The following is a 17,168-nucleotide window of genomic DNA, read 5'->3' as shown; positions in this document are numbered from 1 at the left end:
CGTTATTATTTCTTTATTGTCAAAATGTATTTAATCGTAAAACATCTACATTTGATCTTTTGTGCGTTAAAATGTGGTAAAGAAACTTCTTTTTTCCCTTTTCTTATCTTTTTTACTGCTTGTAGTGGGAAAAAGATAAATTGTCTATACTAATCGTCACCTTTCTGCAGCACCTGAATTAACCCCCCACCCCCCGACTCAGTGTGGTTCGTGATAATTGTTCCATCGCATACACGTTTATATGTTCAATGATTTGTTCTTTGTAAGTTGTCATTTTTGTGTTACCGGTGTTATCTTTATGATGGATTTCTCTCCCTTTGTATCTCGATATTACTTCTTTTTCTTTTTAGCGACAATACTGAATATTAACAAAAATACGGATGGCATAAAAACAAATTTCATTTAGTTTTAAAGTATGAAGACAGTGGTAAACTATTAGTTTTTACTTAAAATATGTTTCTTGCTACTTTTTAGTGACTCTAAATAACTTCTGCATGTGTTTTTATTAAGAAATAAATTACGGAAACCCCATTTTTTCATTGTATTACTAATACTACTCGCTATCACTGGTAGTAAAACAATGCAGCACAAATGGACAGCCGGTGGTAAAACAATGATAAAATGGAGTTTTCGTGATTTATTTCGATTCTAGTAGGAATTTTTAATGGACGATAGCTTATGCATTGCACGAAATGTTGGTCATGTTGGAATTAAAGTTATCACACGTCTCTTGCACAACCTTAAATAAAAGTTTAAACATTTAATTTGTTGTTCTCAATATTTAATAAGTTCAAATCAACAGAGCTGTTTCAATAATTGCTGTCATTAACTTCTAACCCAAAAATCTTTTAGATAAAGGACACTACAGTGAAGTCAGCCTCGTAACTTGACCTACATTTTGTTAAATTTTGATATGATTTTAAGAAAATTTGCTAATGTAATTCAGCAGTGAAACATATATTCGAAGCTTGTAATATTTGTATTTTTTATGTCGCATTTTCAATATAAAAGTAACTAATAAAATTATGTCATAATTGATGCTTTAATTGAGGTCGGGCAAGATAAGGGGTCACTACTTTCCAGCTATTTACGGTGATTTATGTCGAGTATAAACATTCGTATGATACCAAAGGATGTTTTGTTTGACTATCTGTTGTCAACCATGAGTGATTGGTTATGGCTTCTTTCAGTTCTAACTTGCTAGTTTAACAATTTTAATTTCGAGGATTTGATACATCGAATCTACCTAAAAGAACTTGAGATAAAGGATACTACAGACGCTGTGAAGTCAGCCTCATATCTTGACTTATACTTAGAAATCGATGCTAAAGGAAAACTATTGACCAAACTTTACGACAAACGTGATGACTTTTCATTCAGAATTGCCAACTTTCCTTTCATCTGTGGCACATCCCTTCAGCAACTGCGTATGGAGTGTTCATATAACGTTATGCTAGAGCTTGCCGAAACTACACAGACTTTTTGTATCGCACTAGAACTCATAGGCTTCTGGAACAGGGTTATTATGCTACAAGATTGAAGTCATCACTACATAATTTTTATGGCCGTCATCATGAACTCCTGGATCGTTATGGTGTAACCATCTGCACTATGAATACTGATTTATTCAACGGGTCATAGTTTTCCTTTCCTCGTTTGTCTACCCCGGACTGGACTTTTTATGAGCAACTCGGCGGGTGTTTCTAGAAAAGCAGAGGACGCTTACCCTACCGGTGCACCTGGTCCATGCTCCCAGTTTTTAGTGGAGTCCGAGTTGCTCATTTGCTTTTGTTACTTTGTATGTATGATTTTAGTTACTTTATGTTCTTTGTTGTGTATTTCTGTTTTCCATGTCTGGTCTTTGTCCCTGGAATACATTCTTTTGATTACCGCTATAACCTTGGTTCCCTTGATTACTCTTAGTAAGCATTCGTTAATTAAATAAGCCAAAGGTCGGTGATTCTTTTAACATAAATGAATGTAGTAATTAAAAACAACATTGGCTTTAAATTTTGTTCTTTATATTGTGCTTATTTTGCCTACTTTATTGATTTGGTCTCCATTCATTATTTTAATTCTATCGAAAATTAACATTGTTATAAGAGTTTTAAATATTAATTGACAGTAAATGTTCTTTTTTAATTGATGAATGAACTTTTGACTTAAGTTGTTCATTTGCATTGAATTTCAATAGAAAGTATAACTCGCTTTACCAAACAATAAAAGTATAACTCATTTTACCAAACAATAAGGTATTGCGGTTCTTGATTGTGATGGAACATATGTTCAGGTTCAAAAGAGTGAGTAACTTTATACAATGTTTACCCACTATCATAACTTTACAGATATTATCATTTAACAATTGCAATGAAAAATTTCATTTCATTTATTTTTTTAAACAAATATCACAATTAATATTCAGAATCGAAATTGTTTGTTGTTGTAATGCAACATATTTCCGTCATTTTGAAATCACAAATCAATCATTTGAGTCTCAAAGTGTGTTATCCCATCAAATTCAATACATATCAACTTGTTTATGTTTAATCATACATATTTAGAATTTCGCTTGTACATTGTTATTCTAATTGCCAAGTATAGAAAGAATAAAGTCAGTGTATAGAATACAGATAGAAAAGTCACAAATCCATTTAAGATGTTTGCAAGAGCAGTGTGTTTGTATGAAACTGCACTAACATACCCTGTAATGTTGTGTCCTAACTGTACTTCATCGATGGGATGTAGAATAAATTCTAAGAAACCAAATACCATGGTAAATTCTCCAGTAACGAATATTAGACAGATTTATTTGAGATTTTATCAGCATAAGTACTTGTCGAAAGCTATGGATGGACATAATAAGTAAGATGTGGGTTGAGCAAATAGCACTGAATAAGATAAACATCGTAAAACATTTGCATATCCAGACATTATAGAATGTGTAGTGTCTAATGATTCTCCCAATGTTAAATGGTAAGATTAACGAGCAGAAAAGTAGATCCGTCAAAGCTAGAGAACAAACAATAGTCCTATATACAGATTTGAAAACTTCTTTATGTAGATTAATAGCACGGTAAGATTACCAAGAACTCTTACGGCCAGCAAAATGGCGAGATAAACCATTGGTGCTAGTAATATTGTCATATTTTTTGTTGTTAATATCATCTAATATAATATTGTTGTTTATATCTAATGTCGTAATAAGTTGAAATAAAAAATATTTACTTTCTGATGAGTTTTAAACCTTTATCATTCATCTGCTATAAGTATTTGAGTGTTAAGGTTAGTAAACATGATTTACTTTTATAAATATGGTTTAGATATTATTAAAAATACATCCTTGTTTCGAACTAGTTTTACAGTTGGTGAAATTAAAAGTATTACTAAAGATACGTTACTTTACATATATACTATAACAGAAACGATGTTTAATTGTGCATGGTTTATCCGAAACAGAAACACCGGCTAATACTGATACCTCAGTTTTAAGAACAATATTACGGAGAACAGTTTATGTGATAAATTAATACCTTGACCACATGTTGCTATGATTAGAAAAAAGGACTTGTTTACACCCGTTGCTCTTTTGTGTTATCGGTTGAAAAGGTTAAATTCAAATAATGATTCATCAACAAATATGTTTGATAATTATACGATCAAATGTAATTCTTTAACTTCGAAATTTGACAAATTACTCTCAACATATGCGTAATTATTATTGTGGACATATTTTCATGGTTTTACATTTCAAATGCATATTCAGGCAAATTACTCGGCATGTCTGGCCAAAAGGGCCCTTATTTCAGTGACTGAACAAAATATAATACACCATATCTTGAAAATAAAACATATAATACAGCTGAAAAATTTTCTTTAACATCTTACTCTTGCAATTATACTTGTTGCAACAGCTTCATGAAGTGAGCTGGGTATTGCATAATTATATGAATGCACAAAACACATTTTTACTAATGACTTCCCGGACGCTTGTTACTAGACTGTTAATACCATGAAAACATTTAATTAAGATTATAAACAAGCTTCGCTTAACTATTTGAGAATAACATTGCAAAGACGATGAGTAGGATCCAATTCAAATTCAGTCCTGAGTATCACAAACAATCGCTTATCACTTTATCCACGAAGGGCATTCCATGCCGGATTTTTCTCTTTTGGGTAAATGAAAATAGTCTTTAATTTTCCAGTTTGAAGTGTAGATTTGGCCACCATTGTGACAATCATTAATTGTTTAAGTTAAAATAAAGTGTACTGCATCTCATACATTTAGCCCTTTGCAATATTCCAGTCTCAAATATTTGGAACCAGAAAAGAACCGCGTCAAAAATCATTTGCCCAGTAAAGTACGAAAGCCATGGAAGGACATTTTGACTTGTTAATCGATACTTACTTTTTACGACTTACTTGTTAAGATCTATTTGTTATTTAACAAGTATTGTATTTGTTTTGTAATGTTCTAAAAATTATTTCTTATGGTCAATATCCATCAATGAGTTATAGTTTTGAAATATTAAAATATTCGATAAGAATGACAATGAACAACCCCTATTTCTTTTGAAATGGATTCGACTTGGCCATGTGCGATGAGAATATTTCCGCTCAAATAAGTAATAAGTAACTAAATACGTCCCGAACTTTAATATTGAAAAAAAAATTAACTAATATAAATAGCAAATAGGTATTAACCATTAAGTATTAACTAACGTCAGTACATCTAGAAAACAACCAAAAAGGTATTCAAGTTTATCCTGAAGCATCTGTAAACATTTTTTGACTGCTTATATAGGGATAGGGTGCGGGAAAAAATTCAATTAAATTTGACCTATCCATATCATAAAAATGTAAATTTTACAAACACTTTGATGGTTATCATGTTTAATTCATTAGTTAATGCAATAAAATATCTGCGTTTTTTTCCTTCATGTGCCACACCTTATATACATTTTGCCCGATTCTTAGACAAGAAACATTTAATTGATTCACAGGAAATGAATGTGAAGGTAAAAATGACAATTACTTTTAATTAATAATACTACTGGATGTGAGTTTATTCTATAATTTTGATCATTGGAACATTTTTAAAAAGTTCTGTGAAAAATGTAACGACTTGGCATTGACTTTGTTCGTGTGATATATATCATGTTTTATCTTCCTCAAATAACCATCAGTCTACACACAAATAACCTTCCGTCTACACACAAATAACCATCGGTCTACACACAAATAACCTTCAGTCTACACACAAATAACCATCAGTCTACACACAAATAACCATCAGTCTACATATAGATAACCTTCAGTCTACACACAACTAATCTTCAGTCTACACACAAATAACCTTCACTCTGCATAAAAATAACCTTCAGTCTGAACAAAAGATTTCATATAATAATTTCGTATAATTAAATTCCTAAGAATTTTTTTAATACTGCTGATAAAAGGTTACCCCTTGAAATACGTGTACAACAAAACGAAATTTGCAACATTTATATATATATTGTAATTGGAATTTGTGCGTTTTAGATTGATGTGAGACCTTTTATCATAATAAGTACAGCGGCACTAATCTAACATTATTTTTATTCCTCACAGAAATTCAGGAGTCTGATATGTAATGCTTTTAACACTGATATTTCTTTTTTTTTTGCCCACAGTATTCCCCATATTTAAGAGTAAGTGAAATAAGTAATGTACCATGAACTATATCAAATCATTTATGAATGATTAACCCTATAAGAAACTTCAATTTTCATTAATTAGAATGAGAATAAAAACTTCAAAATAAAATTAAAACACACACAGACCCCAACCCTAACCTTCACATTTAGTGATAATTTGAGTTAAAATTCTTATAAATCACAAAATGTAGGAAATACATGTGTGTATATAACTAGCTCATAAAGACACATTTACCCTCCCTCCCGTTCCAACTAAAACAGCAAAAACATTTCAACTACACGAATACAATATTCCCGATCTTCTAAATCTTAATATACTATTGAATTGGTGGTTTACTTTCAAGGACTGTTACCAAAAATAACATTTTCTAGGAATTGGTATTTAAATTTCCGTATGCTTTGACAATAGTATGATTATTTCCTTATAAAAAATGTTATTTCCTGTTATATTTTATCTCATCGAAAAGATTCAATATATGGACTTTTGTTTATCTATACATTTAGGTTATTCCACTTTTTCCTTTTGTTGATAAAATATCTATACACTTTTCAGTTTTCCTTTGTGTTACTGTGACGGTACTTTAATTAGTGGATACCAAATTTCGTGGATAAGGGAAGAAACAAAAGTTCATGGATTCTTGAATTCGTGGTTTTGAAGTTTTCAGTATACACATCAATGGAAATCTCCTTTTCTTTGGGAACCCAATTTCGTGGTTTGGCCTACCCACGAACGCCACGAAAATTGGTACCCAACGAACAATAGCACGTTCACAGTACTTATTTCCTATTGTTCTATTGTAAATGAAATCAGTATGAACTACTTTAGATTAAATTTATGGTACTAAGCGTAATCAAGGGAACCAAGGTTATAGCGGTAATCAAAATAATGCAATCCAGGGACAAAGACCAGACATTGAGAACAGATATACACAACAAAGAGCCCCGTGCAGGTCCGGGTGCTTAAAGAATAGACCTGCAGCAGCGCTAAGCTTGTCGTAAAAGGCTACTAAATAGTGCTCAGAACCTTAGCCGGGGGCTAGGGCGCTCTGCCCACAGAGCAACTGGGTTGTGTGTCCCAGATGGTGGAATGGGGTATCCCTGGCGTGTTACATGCTGGGGTGTCAGGCTATAATACGGAAAACCTGACCGCAGTCATGTAAATTAACAAGTCATTAAAGTATACATGCAAAAGCTGTACTTTAATTTATAAGCTTTCTATATATCAACTACGCTATGTTTGATATTTCGCGTGCGTTCAGTTTTCTAAGAACAAGCGATACGGAGTGATTATATTCTCCGACGATGAAAGGAACGAGTGACAAGATTCCTGAAATAAAATCGAAATCGATTATCAAAAAATGCGTAAATAAATGGATTTGCAACATGGTTCATTGCATAAGATCTTTCAAAAATTTTCAAGGTTGAAAATTCTGCGTTGTTCAGGCTTTGCTGTGCAGTGACATCAAGAAAAAGTTTAAGAAATAGGAGAGGAATGTTGCTTAGTGCATATACAACACTGACCGTGATCGCAATCTTTGTTACCTTATTTGGAAGCTCGTCATCATTTGCTTTTATGTCTTGTCTTATTTTCCGTTGCATATATAATTTTCGCCCAATCAACGAATACAGAATGAATAAAATCAGAGCATACGTTCCGTACAAAACTATCAAAAATCCGTTGAATATTTCTGCACATACAGTTTTCTTAAAGGAAACAGAGCACACATATCCAGTGATGTTTTCTCCTATCTGAACCTGGTCCAAGGGTTGTAGAACAAATTGCGGAATGTGGAATATCACCGCTAGAATGAATCCTCCAGCTAACCAGTATCGAATGTTAGACGAATTAATTTGAGATTTGTGTGGTACACAGACCTGACGAAATCTGTGAAAGGATAAAAGGACTACCAGATGTGACGACAGTAAGACAGTACAAAGCGTTATTGCCGTAAAGCACTTGCATATCCATACATTATAGAATGTGTAATATCTTATGATTCGTCCTATATTAAAAGATAATGCAAACGTACAAAAAAAGAGGTCGGTACACGCAATAACAAAGATAATTGTTCTATACACTGATTTCGAATATCTTTTCCAGTAGATAAGGAGCACAAATAGATTGCCTGGAATACCTATTACCATCAGAATGCTAAGGTAAACTATTGGTGCTATTGACACCTCGTTGTTTATATCGTTTAACATCCTTTTCATACACTATAATGTCTGAAATCTTCAAAAAATCAACTGTTAAGCTCTAGTACTTTTAGTAGCTTAAATAATGTATTTATTTTTTATACCCTTTTCAATGGTTGACTTTGCTGCTGGGATGTGGTTTGAAACAAATTGTTAAGGTGTTTTTTACACAGGACGTAATGATTCATTGTTCTTTACAAGGAAATACTGCAGTTTGCTTGATTTTTTGCCATGGTATATATCTTAATGGCAAAAAGACTATATAAGTTGTTTAAGCATCGTCATTTTTTTTGTTTCGTTTTGTTTTTGTTTTTATTTATGTGCTTTACAAATTAAAGTTTAGTCATTAAATATATTAGATAAATATCTTTTTCAAGTTTTTTGTATTTATCTAGTGCTTGTTACTGTTTGTTTTTGAAAATTACATAAGACATGATTATATAACATTACCTAGCGAGTATATTATATAGACCACTTTAAATGGCCCTACCAAATATTATACGGAAATATCAATTCTACCGAAAACAGTTATAATAATGATTACACTGAATGACTTCTTTTGCGGCTTGCCCTATAGAAAACAACAAAATAAAAAATATAATAAAGGAATGACCATGTGATATTTAATGGGACAAGGATGAAATTTAATATACCAAGGTCAAAGCAGACAGGCAATTAGGAGAAAATAAAAAGACAAAATCTCTTATGTCCCAATATATAATCTCGGAACTTATCGCCTATGACAAATTAAGGCAGAAACTACACTGACCTCCTCAAAAGTGTATAGGCAGTATAGATATCTGCAAAAAATATACCGAAAGGTCCAATACGTTAAAATCGTGAAATAGAGAAAATCTACATACGCAATGTAGCGAACCAAGTAAAAATATTACATATAAAAACTGCAAATAAGGGAAACAAGACGTCACACAAAATATCTAAAGCACTAGTAAGATGAACTCCCCCCACCAAAATCGTGAAATAGAGAAAATCTACATACGCAATGTAGCGAACCAAATAAAAATATTACATATAAAAACTGCAAATAAGGGAAACAAGACGTCACACAAAATATCTAAAGCACTAGTAAGATGAACTCCCCCCACCAAATAAAAAAAAAACCAAACAAACAAACAAGCAAACAAACAAACAAAAAAGAAAGTAACATCATGTGCTTCAGAAGGGTAAGCATGTCCTGCCCTGCCGACGCGGGGTGACCCGTCATATTAAAAGTGAGTATAATCCAGTATTAACTTAGCAACAATACTGCAATCCTACGAACCTATCAAACACTATTGACATAAGGGCTTATACTTCAATCGAAACCCTCACCACCGCCCAGCATATAATTCAAGTGGTTGTTTCTATAGAATGTATCAGTAAATTTATTTCTTGTTAATTGGTGTTTATTACATTTCATGATGTTTCCCAATTTTCGTTAACTTAGGAGACACTATTTTTTATCTCCACTACCTTGGCCGTTAATATGGCACAGAATAAGTTCTAAATAAACAATTTATAATTGCCTTGTCTTCGAATTTGTATAATTGCCATCATTGTAAATTTCAACATCAGTAATCAATATTTAAAAATAAATATATTTAACCAATCAATAAGTGTATCAAATGTATTGTCAGTTAAGTTAACAGAGAAGTTTTTTTTCTGCTGAGAAAATTCGTACATTTATTCTATGTTAGCAATTCTGTTGACGTTAGTGAATATCGTCACTAGTCAGTAGCTTGTTCAGCGCTCTGTGATTGATCATCAAGTTCAATGGTTTCGCAAGTCATAAGTGACAATATTACGACGTGACTTAAAAATTAACTTTTTCAGATAAGATCGGAATTGTTTGTCAAAGAATGCGTAAATAAATGGAGTGACTACGTGATTAATGGCGTACGATCGTTCGACAATTTTTAATACCAAAAATTCCACGTTGTTCATACCTTCTTGGTCGATTACATTAACTGACAGCTTAAAACTGAATACTGGAACATAGCTGAGTGCATATATAACACTAACTGTGACAGCTATCTTTGTAATTTTACTCGACATCTTATTGTTTCCCGTTGTCATGCCGTTGTTTGATTGGTTTGATTTGCGGTGCTTGTACATTTTATGTCCAATTGCCAAATAAAGAAGCAACAAGGTCAGAGTAAACGAGGAGATCAGAAACATCAAGAATCCATTATAGATGTCTACAAATGCTGAGTTTTTATATGAAATAGAACACACATATCCTGTAATGTTGTGCCCTATCTTTTATTGGTCCAAGGGTCGTAAAATAAACTCTGGGATGCTATATACCACTGAAATGGTGATTCCTCCAGCTATCCAGTATTTAATGTTAGACGGATTGATTTGAGGTTTTAGCGGCATACACACTTGTCGGAATCTATGAATTGCCAGGACCACTATAATATGGGAGGACAATATTGAGCAGAACAAAATACACGTTGTAAAGAATTTACATACCCATACATTATAGAATGTAAAAAATCGTATAATTCTACCGATGTTGAACGGTATTAGACACGTGCAGAAAAGGAGATCAATAACCGCCAGGATCCAGATAATAGTCCTATACACAGATTTCGAATACGTTTTCCAGTAGATTATAAGCACTGTTAGGTTACCAGGAATCCCTACTGCCATTATAATAGAAAGGTACACTATTGGTGCAAGTAATTTATCTATTTGTTCATTGTTTATATCTTGTAAAGTTGCATTTTGATCCATAATGACGTACAAATAAATTCCTAAGTAACTTATGTATATCAAAAACCGATTTATCATGTATACATTCTTATATCTCTAAATAATCATTGGTTGTCGTGTCAGGTATTCCTGAATTATTATGTTTGAACTCTATTTCCTTTTTCTTAAATGTATTCCGTTTTTGAACAAAGGTCGTAAATATATGTGTATGTCTCAGTATTTATGACATTTGTAACTTGTTTATTGATAAAATTAGAATGGATATGGTAATTATTTCAAAAAAGACAACAACACCAACGGGATGATAAATGTCAGCTCAATGCCCCCAAAGAGTCTTCAATGAACGAATAGGAAACCCTTACACCACAGGGAAGGCATCAACTGGCCCCAAAACAGCATTGTACTCAGGTACAAGGAAATAGTTGCCCTGTATACACCACAAACATAAATGTGAAGAGAAAGTGCAAACAAAACAAGACATACAGCGACCTGAAAAGACTGACTTCAGACAGGCGAAAAAAATGCGGCTGTGTATATTACTTTAGCGTGATCACAACCCTCCCTCTTTTATATCAAACCTCTGTGGAAATATATGGCTCAATTAAACATACCTAACACTCAGTTCAAGACGTCTTTTTAAAAGAGAAATAATAATGAATCTGATTATACGTTACATGACTACTAGCAGGTAATTGGCATGACAGCTCCAGACCAGTTAACACCTATAAAAAAAGAACAATCTTGAGAACCAAGACTGTAGTGGGAATTAAAAGCATATCATCCAGGAACCAAGACCAGACATGGAAAACAGAGACACAAAACAAAGAACACAAAATAACGCAGATTTTGAAATAGTATTGTACATGATTCTAATTGCATTGACATTTCTGTTGGTAGAATGAAGTTTTATATCTTTGTAACTACGTTTCTTACTTCATGGTTGATTTATTCTTCACAAATATTAAAATTGATATATGACTTGATAAATAAATCCCATTTCCGTTTACCAAAAGAGAACTTTAGACTTGCCTGTTTATGGGTATTGTTCTGTCTAAAATCCAGGCAGGGCTGATTCATCATATTTCAAGATAATCATCGAAGAAATTATTCAAATACATTTGCTGCGATCCGTTATGTGTCGTGAAATGAATTTTGGCTGGTTACAGTGTAAAACTTCTGAAAGGAAATTTTCTCGTAGTTTTCTGTAGTAGAACGCCGTAATTTTCTGTAGTAGAACGCAACCCAAATCTTAAGTACACTTTCATTGTCAAATACATTTTCTGTGCGGCCTAATGAAGGATTCCCAATACAAAAATTTGAATGCACCTGAAACTTTGTCAAACCACTGATTTTAAGGCTGAGCTGCGCTAAACTTCATCGCTTACATTGTGATACCTGACTTCTGTTGCCTTTTGTGTTCCCTTTTTTTTAATTTTTTTTTAAGGTACAAACCGGATATTGGTGCTTTTTTGGCATTAGTATACAGAACCAAGTTGGAGCGTATCAACCAAACTTTTAATTTTCAGTTTTACAAAATAAGTCAGAGTCAACTTTTTGCGCGAAACAATGCACTAAAATGTAACTGTATGTTGCACCCTAACATGTAGAGAGCAGTGGACTCATCAACTTCCGGTGAACTTTGTACAAGTAACAGAATTTCAGGCAGGTACAGGTTGCTCACTGACTTTGGTTGCTATATTATAGTTGGTTGTTTTTTATTCCATTGTGTCTATTTTTATCCTTATCTTAAGTTTGTGTTCTATATGATTATAGTTCGGAAAGGAAACGGTTTCTTTGATTTCCCTTTGATATAATCTGTTGTCTGATATATCGTGTATTTTTTTTTAAATAAAACATCGTAACATCGGACGTCTATTATACAAACCAGATTTGTATTGCGCTATTATAACATAATCAATGCTGAAATGTTTGTAATAATTTCAAATAACATAATAATAGATAGATTCCTTTACTTTCCAACCAATAGAGTGTATTCAAATTCCCACGTTTTAATTCTACCACACATAGCTTCAGAATATTTGTATGGCAACATGTCAACATGCTTAAGTGATGTAAGAATTATCAAGGAATCGACATTTTGGCGGAGATCAAAAGACTGTAATCCAGGGACGTAGATCTGACAGGTAAAATATATAAACACAACAAAGAACATAAAATATCAAAACAATACGTACAAAGAAACTAAAGTAAATGAGCAACTCAGATTCCTCTAAAAAAAAACTGGGAGCATGGACCAGGTGCATCTGTAGAGAAAGCGTCCTCTACATTTCCTGAAACACTCGCTAAGCTGCTCATAAAATGTCTAGTCCGGGGTAGCAAGTGGAAAGGAAAACTATGACACGTTAAACACATCGGTTCTAGTCGTGTAAATTGATACAATGTAACGATCCACGAGTTGATGATGACGACCATAAAGCCTTTGTGGTGATGTATTTAATCTTGTAGCAACACAACCCTGTTCCAGAAGCCTAGCGCGATACAAAGAGTCTGCATAGTTGCAGCAAGCTTTAGCATAACGTATGAGTTGTGATATAAAAACTCAATACGCATGTGCTGAAGGGATCACGATTGCCACAGATGAAATTTAAGTTGACAATATGGAATGTAAAGTCATTGCGTTTGTCGTATAGTTTGGTTAATAGTTTTCCTTTACCATCGAACTCTAAGTGTAGTTCAAGATATGAGGCTTACTTCACAGTGTCTGTATTATCGTTTTATCTCAATTTTATTTCTCGGGGGTGGGGGGCAATATCAAATCCCCGAAACTAGGATTTTCTAACAATAATACGTCATTTATATTGCGGAAACTGAAATTTAAGGATCAATCAAAATGATGTTTATTTTTTAAGTACCACAAACACTCATTCAAAGAGTGTTGTAAATCTATCATTTTAAGAAGAAAATTTACATCTATCATAAAGCAATATTATAAAATGTGGAAGTGACACGAGTTCGTGGGTTCTTGAATTCGTAGTTTTCATATTTTAGTATACACATCAATTAAAATCTCTCTTTCCTTTGGAACCTAACCCGTGGTTTAAGAAACCCACGAAAACCACTAAAATTAATAACCCACGAACAATACTACTTTCACAGTACAAAGTAATGTAAAATTTAAAAAAAAACCTTTATCAATGGTATTAGGTATTGTTATCATGATTAACGTTTCTACATTTATAAGCAGAATAACATTTAAGGTTCCTTATATTAACACTAACCATGTCCTTTATCTCTTGGCCCATAATAATGTAGATAATAAAGTTTGCCAAAAATCCAAGCATTAGAAACATGTCCCTAAATTGAAGTAGAGCTGAAAACAACGAAAAACTATACAGTTGTTGTGGTAAAATTTGACCTAAATACAATTCCAACATAATGTTCATTGCTTCCGAGCATAAAAATATAACACAGATAACAATTACCAATAATGTTGATTTTTGTAGTCGTTTTTCTCTTTGCAAGCCATTGCTGCCTTGTCTTTTTGTCCTAAGATTGTTCAATTTAAAACTTATTACCACTGTACTGGAAATAATAATAACTGTTATGAAAATATAGAGGATATCGGCAAAGTTAACAATTTCGTACAGCTCAAAGCAGGAAAGTCCATCACAATTATAGAACTTTGAAATAGTCATCAAATAGTAAGAACCTGCAGAACTAATTGAAATAATGACTGATAATAGGATTGTTCCAACTGCACATCGACCCGTCAAATATATCTTGCTCCACAGGGGAAATACAATAGCAAGTAGTTTATGCAAACACAATCCACATGTAATGCAGACAGACATTAGATGAAACATTTTCATTAATGCTTCTATAATGTATGAAAGATATATCATGTAGTTGTAGTCAGCTGGTATAATTCCCACTGTTCCAAAGTCCACGTCAATTTCAGCTTTATTCTTTTTAAGAAGTGAGAGTATTGTTATGAAAATGGCAGTACATGCATCTGATACAGCTAACGCTGACAATAAAATCGTGACAGGTTTTGGCTTTTTAAATTGTCGAAATATATGTAGCATAAAGAAATTGACTGGTACAATAATTAAGGCAAGTAAGGTCTGTATCACTAAAATCCATGTGCTGAGTAAAGGTAAAGGGTTAAATGTTCTGTTTCCTGTGTAGTGATATGAAGTACATGTTTGTATTGATGAAACAGAATTTATAATTTTAGCACGAAATATAATTCCAATCCAAACAGATTTATTTGAGAAGACATCAGCGTTTAGAAATTCCATAAATAATTGTCTACATTTCCGTGTTTCAAATTTTATTATTGCCCATGACCCGTAATGAGTTGTATGATACACACGTATAAAGTAATTCTCAAAACCGTCTTCTCTTCCTCGTATAAAAAGCATTATATTCTTATCATTTGTGAAAGCTAGTCTGCTTTTGCAAACATTATTCTGGGCAATGAAGTTTAAAACATCCGCTTTATTTAGGGTGTTATTTAGTGGTCCTAGATGCGACACCAGTTTTTTTGTACAGTATTTATCTTCATCGCCAATGAAATAAATCTCAATACCAGAAAAATATGGAATAATTGTGCTATTGACATAATACACATTGAAGTAATTTGAAAACTGATGGCAAATTATTTGTCCAAGAACTGGATCACATTCATTGTTGATATCGTCCTTCGTTTTTGATAAAAAGTCATAACTGCAGTTACAATTTTTTCTCCATAATTGTGAAGATTTGTACTTCAAATTATGGTCCAAAACCAATTCACGAATTATTTTGCTGCTGTTTATTCCATTCACTGTAGATCTGGTAACATAATCTACCTTCTCCGATGTATTTTGTATATATGAAGCGGGTAAGATTTCATAACTAAAAATTTCGTAAGAAATAAAGATAATTATATAACATGGTACAAAGACAGCGTTAAACATATTAGTTGACATATTTCTGTCAAACAAAGACAATACTGTGACCAAACCCTTTATATACCAGCAGAAGTTTTAAGTTGTGCCATTTCATCTAGTTTTATTAATTCCTAAATGAATTGATTTTATATATGATATGTACATGACATAACATTAACCGATTTATAAAAAAAATGGTAAATGAAGTAAATGATGTTCGTGCTGTCCGTAAGTATTTCCGTCCAAAGTTAACACCTGAAACTTTGTCAAACCACTGAATAAATTCAATGAACTTTCATACATTCTTTATAACTTGATTCTACTGTGCATCTCATATTTTATAATTCCATCTAAAGGAATTGTATCCTTCTGTGTATCTCATGTTTTGCATCTTTCAGGTAAACATGATACAATTTTTTTTTGTCGTCGAACAATTTAATATACCTACTTGATATTACAAGAGAAGCTTTATACCGCATGTCATTATATTTTATTAAAACTTGAACACCATCAAACTTATTCTTTTATGACTTTGTTTATATTTTGACCATATAATTTATATGGCATCTTATATAGAGATTTGCTCAATGTGCTTATTATGTCTTAAACTGTGAATGATTCAAGGACTAAACAGTATTAGTTTAAAATGACATCATAAATGTAGACATTTTCTAAGGAAACATTGCAAAGATTACATAAAATATTTGTAAAATACATCTCAGTTGTTTAAATATACTACAATAATGAATCTACCACTGCATGATTTTTAGACGAAACCATACTTGATCCATTAGAACGTGGACATGGGTGGAGGAATACATCCGTTTTAATTGATTTATAGCACAACTGACTTTTTCTAGTCAACAATTAAGACTGATTTGATTTTTTTTTCACTTATCATTATTATCTTAATGGTAAAATATGTTTCAATATCATTTGCTAATTTGCAAAACAATTACATTATCAAGGTTTTAAATGTCACATTATACGAAGTTATAAAAAATACCAATCATAAATATTGCAATTTCGATATGTTGTACACGTGTTTCAAGGATTAATCTCTCATAAGGAGAATAAGAATCAAATACATAGGAATATCTAAATCCAAATATTAATTGGATACAAGAAGTACTCAAAACCCAAACTATCGATAAATGAAGCCAAATCCATCATCGAGATGTTCTACCATGTGCAATGCAAGAAATGAAGCCTCAGTGTCTTATTTATTTTGAAATTTTTAATACTGCAAATTTTGATAAATATGAAAGAGTAATCAAGAGTACGAAGGTTATAGCGGTAATCAAAAGAATGTAATCCAGGGACAAAGACCAGACATGGAAAACAGACATACACAACAAAAACATAAAGTAACTAAAATCATACATACAAAGTAACAAAAGCAAATGAGCAACTCGGACTCCACTAAAAACTGGGAGCATGGACCAGGTACACTGGTAGGGTAAGCGTCCTCTGCTTTTCTAGAAACACCCGCCGAGTTGCTCATAAAAAGTCAAGTCCGGGGTAGACAAACGAGGAAAGGAAAACTATGACCCGTTGAATAAATCAGTTTTCATGGTGCAGATGGGTACATCATAACGACTGTAGTGATGACTTCAATCTTGTAGCAACATAACCCTGTTCCAGAAGCCTATTTGTTAGAGTT

General features: G+C 32.6%; 1 protein-coding gene and 2 pseudogenes across 1 annotated transcript; all 3 read right to left on the bottom strand.

Annotated features, from left to right (window-relative positions):
• Positions 1–2,547: 2,547 nt before the first annotated feature.
• Positions 2,548–3,963, bottom strand: LOC148604094 (uncharacterized; annotated as a pseudogene).
• Positions 3,964–6,305: 2,342 nt separating this feature from the next.
• LOC148604093 (C3a anaphylatoxin chemotactic receptor-like) lies at positions 6,306–7,901 on the bottom strand. The gene has a single exon (XM_088550052.1). The coding sequence runs from the start codon at positions 7,899–7,901 to the stop codon at positions 6,984–6,986; it is 918 nt and encodes a 305-aa protein (XP_088406178.1). The 3' UTR covers positions 6,306–6,983.
• A 1,522-nt stretch (positions 7,902–9,423) lies between these two features.
• LOC148604092 (RYamide receptor-like) lies at positions 9,424–10,705 on the bottom strand (annotated as a pseudogene).
• Between the last annotated feature and the right edge of the window lie 6,463 nt (positions 10,706–17,168).

Source organism: Perna viridis, chromosome 10 (genome assembly GCF_037379345.1).
Source record: "Perna viridis isolate PV_CMFRI_1.1 ecotype Kerala chromosome 10, ASM3737934v1, whole genome shotgun sequence".
NCBI classification, from domain to species: domain Eukaryota; kingdom Metazoa; phylum Mollusca; class Bivalvia; order Mytilida; family Mytilidae; genus Perna; species Perna viridis.
The sequence above is the reverse complement of the archived record's forward strand: the minus strand, read 5'-3'. Positions and strand labels throughout refer to the sequence as shown.